Source organism: Wyeomyia smithii, chromosome 2 (genome assembly GCF_029784165.1).
Source record: "Wyeomyia smithii strain HCP4-BCI-WySm-NY-G18 chromosome 2, ASM2978416v1, whole genome shotgun sequence".
NCBI classification, from domain to species: domain Eukaryota; kingdom Metazoa; phylum Arthropoda; class Insecta; order Diptera; family Culicidae; genus Wyeomyia; species Wyeomyia smithii.
Genome location: NC_073695.1, coordinates 148,041,920 through 148,046,060, shown reverse-complemented (window position 1 = coordinate 148,046,060; position 4,141 = coordinate 148,041,920). Strand labels below are relative to the sequence as shown.

General features: G+C 44.2%; 2 protein-coding genes across 2 annotated transcripts; both read left to right on the top strand.

Annotated features, from left to right (window-relative positions):
- The first annotated feature begins 1,066 nt into the window (after positions 1 to 1,066).
- LOC129720045 (uncharacterized) lies at positions 1,067 to 1,783 on the top strand. Its single transcript, XM_055671459.1, has one exon. The coding sequence runs from the start codon at positions 1,067 to 1,069 to the stop codon at positions 1,781 to 1,783; it is 717 nt and encodes a 238-aa protein (XP_055527434.1).
- Positions 1,784 to 1,903: 120 nt separating this feature from the next.
- Positions 1,904 to 2,908, top strand: LOC129720044 (uncharacterized protein K02A2.6-like). The gene has a single exon (XM_055671458.1). It carries the CDS (start codon positions 1,904 to 1,906, stop codon positions 2,906 to 2,908), a length of 1,005 nt encoding a protein of 334 aa, XP_055527433.1.
- Positions 2,909 to 4,141: the final 1,233 nt, after the last annotated feature.

Below are 4,141 nucleotides of genomic sequence, written 5' to 3'. Positions count from 1 at the left end.
TGAAATATACGATCGCATTATTTCAAACCTGAATACCTTTTTCCATATTGACCGTGTCCCACGAACATTCTGCATCAACTCTTGCGATAAGACAACAGCTTGCTTCTGTAGTTTTACAATTTTCAGTAAATGCTGCTGTCGTTTCCGTTTATAAAACGCCTCACGCAACGAATTGATCCTGAACAAACATTGAAGCTTGTAGTGTATTGCGCCCTTATGAAAGATAATTCCCGTTCACCTAATATTACTTATTCTTTAATTACGGTGTACGAACTAAAAAGTAACCACCTTGGGAGTGGGAGAGTTTTGGTGAACGTGTAAGCGGGGACGTTCGGCTCTGATCGGGGATTAGAGAAGCAGACACGAAAGAGGACGGTTCGCAATTTTACAATCTGGCGACGAGGATATAGCAGAAAAGGTAATTAATCGAAAATATCAAAGACACAGTTCTTTCTCCTTCAAAAGTAATGGCAGAAAGTGTTGTTGAAAAGATGGGAAATACATCAAAGTGCGATTTTCGGGTCGTCAGAGCTCAGTTTTCTAATAGAACGACGCCGACAATTTGGCACACATTGCAAATTATGAAGAAAAAAAAATATCCTATGAAAATGGCGCGGGTATTTTAGCGAGAATCGATAGGTTTCTCCAGTGAGTAGTAGCGGAGATAATTGAATTTCCGGGAAGGTTTGCGAGAATTAGCAGAATTCTCCAGTTAATAATTTCAATAATGGCGGAGTTTAGAAGAATCTCCCTGAGTATAAAGTGAGCGTTTTGAAAACGAATTGCGAGAATTTGCAGAATTCTCCTGCTAGCGTGAATTGGTAGAATTCACCTGAATAGAATGTAATTTGGTGTGCGTGTTGTTGTATCTACGATTTGGCCTACGTGTGTAGAGTGAAACAATCAACTTGTATCACACTTTTATTTGCAGATGCAAGACTCACGACCGATTCAGCCTTTCCGATGTGACCAAATCGAAGCGAGTAAACTGGGACGAGAATGAAAATCGTGGAAGGAATCACTAGAGTGCTATTTTGCGGCTTACGATATAACCGACCAGCATGCCATGCGGGCAAAACTTTTGCATTTCGGTGGCCCGGCGCTGCAGTTGATTTTTAAAAATTTGAAAGGTCATGATCACGTTCCGCTGGTGACGCTGCAACCAAAGTGGTACGATCTGGCGGTTGAAAGATTAGATGAATTTTTCGAGCCGCGTCACCAAAGTACGTCGGAGCGCCGCAAGCTTCGGTCGATCAAACAAAAGTCGGGGGAACGTTTCGCCGACTTTATCATTCGGCTGAAGCAACAGGTCTCAGAGTGCGGTTTTGAGAAGTATGGCTGGGAAATCAGCCAAATACTATGCGAGATTTATCTTACGGACGCCGTTGTTGAGGGATGCTCTTCAAACGAAGTACGCAGAATAGTTTTGATGAAAGAGTTAAGTTTTCCGGAAATTGAAGCGTTGGGCATCGCGCAAGAAAGTGTAGATAAACAAGTCGAGGACATGTCTCCCTCTCAGCCTCCGGGAAAAGTTTTCAAAGTAGAGCAGGTAAAGCATAAGAAAGGACAACCCGTATCGCAATATGTAAGATCATCTGAGAAGTCGTGCTATAATTGTGGTCGGCCAGGACACATTGCTATTTCAGCTGCATGTCCTGCTCGTGGAAAGCAATGTAGAAATTGTAAAAGCTACGGCCATTTCGCGATGCTATGTCGCAAGACGAGACGACATTCGATGGGTCGTGAACCAGACAAACGCGTTCAAGTGATAGATGAGGTTTAACGATCGGAAGACACGACATCTGCACCCGAAGACGAGAGAGAAACAAAAGTTTACTATGCCTTCTATTCAGGCAATGAATCAAACGTAATCGTTTGCATGGTCGGTGGAGTCCGTGTTGAAATGCTTATCGACTCTGGGGCGGATGCCAATCTTGTTACCGAGGAAGCTTGGGAGGCATTGAAGAGCCAAAGAATAACAATAGTATCGTCTAAAAAAGGCAGCTCTCGGATTCTTCGTGCTTATGGCAGCCAGAATGCGCTGACAATTCGAGGATCATCCGTGGCAGACATAGTTGCTGGCAGAAATACCGTTCAAGCAGAACTCTTCGTTGTGGCGGGAGGCCAGCGATGTCTATTAGGCGATGATACCGCAAAAAGGTTGGGAGTACTCAAAGTTGGCACGAACATCGATAGCATAAAGATACAGCCTTTCACCAAAATCAAGGGTATCAAAGCACACATTCGTATCGATCCTCAGGCTGTGCCAGTTTTTCAACCAATGCGAAGAATTCCGATACCACTTGAAGAAGCCGTTGGAAGAAAACTAGATGAGATGTTACGACGTGATATAATTGAAATAGAAACAGGCCCTACGTCATGGGTATCACCATTAGTGATACTGGGTAAGGCTAATGGAGAGCCCCGTTTATGTCTCGATTTGCGTCGAGTAAACGAGTCTGTTATGCGTGATCATCACCCCATGCCTGTCATCGAAGATTACTTTGCGAAACTTGGAAGAGGACGTTTGTGGAGCAAACTCGACATCAAGGAGGCATTCCTTCAAGTCGAACTAGATGAGGAATCTCGGGATGCAACTACTTTCATCACGGCGCGAGGACTTTACCGCTTCGAGCGTTTGCCGTTCGGTCTGGTGACGGCACCTGAGTTATTTCAGAAGTCCATGGACGAAATTCTCAGCGGCTGCGATGGAACTTATTGGTACCTTGACGATGCGATCGTCGTGGGGGAAGATTTGAAACAGCATGATGAACGTCTAAATAAGGTTATATCCCGATTGAATGATAGGAGAGTAGAGCTTAACTGGGAGAAATGCCAACTGAGGGTAGGTGAACTCGACATTTGGGGCAGAGAATTTCCCAAGATGGAATCCCACCTTCCAGAGTGAAGATAAGTGCTATACTATCATTTAGGGAACCTCGAAACGTGGCGGAAGTTCGTAGCTTCCTTGGGCTCGCGAATTATATGAACAAGTTCATCCCGATGCTGTCCTCGATCGATGAACCTCTGCGTAAACTTCTGCATAGAGACGTTAGGTTTGAATGGACTGAGGAACAATCCAAATCATTTCAAACCATAAAGGAGGCTATGGCAAACGTCAAATGTCTTGGTTTCTATAAAGTGGAAGACCGCGCGGCAGTTATCGCGATGCCAGCCCATGTGGACTTGGTGCAATCTTGATACAATTCGATAGCAATAATCAGCATAGAATCATCAGTTTTGCATCCAAATCACTGTCAGAGACAGAGCGCCGTTACTGCCAGGCAGAGAAGGAGGCGCTGGCATTGGTATGGGCGGTCGAGCGTTTCCATTACTATTTATTGGGAAGATCTTTTGACATTTTTACCGACTGTAAGGCATTAAGCTTCCTTTTCTCGGCGCGATCCAGACCGTGCACTCGCATCGAACGATGGGTGTTGCGGTTGCAGGCCTTTGATTACAAGGTTGTTTTCATGTCAGGCAAAGATAATATAGCTGATTGTTTGTCACGCTTGCCTGTGTTAAAACCCACACCTTTCGACACGGCAGAAGAAATCTTAGTTCAAGAAGTTGCTACTCACGCCATAAGCTCGTCTGCTCTACAGTGGAAAGAGATCGAGAAAGCGTCGAGAGATGATCCGGAAATTCAGGAAATTTTAAACCTTTTGGCTAGCGGCGAAATCCACAACCTTCCAGTAGCTTATCGAGTTTTAGTTAATGAGTTGTGCGAGCTACAGGGAGTTCTTCTCCGAGGCGATCGCATCGTGATACCAGAAGACTTAAGGAATAGAGTGCTGCAAACGGCTTACGAAGGGCACCCGGGGATTACAATGATGAAAAACCATTTGAGGTCCAATGTGTGGTGGCCTAAAATCGATTCGCAGGAAAATCGTGGAGAATCTCTCCACAATTATATTTTTGAATCCTTCAAAAACTAAGGTCATGCTAATCTCCCGAAATCGTAATATTAGCAATCTTCCTGCAATTATCTTAGGTAACGATGTCATAGAATATCTTCCTAAAGTGTCTATTCTTGGCTTCATGGTGCAAAATGATTTTAATTGGGAGAGTCATATAAGTAGTCAGTGTGCCAAAATTAATAATGGACTTAGGGTTCTAAAACTGTCCTCAAGTACTCTGT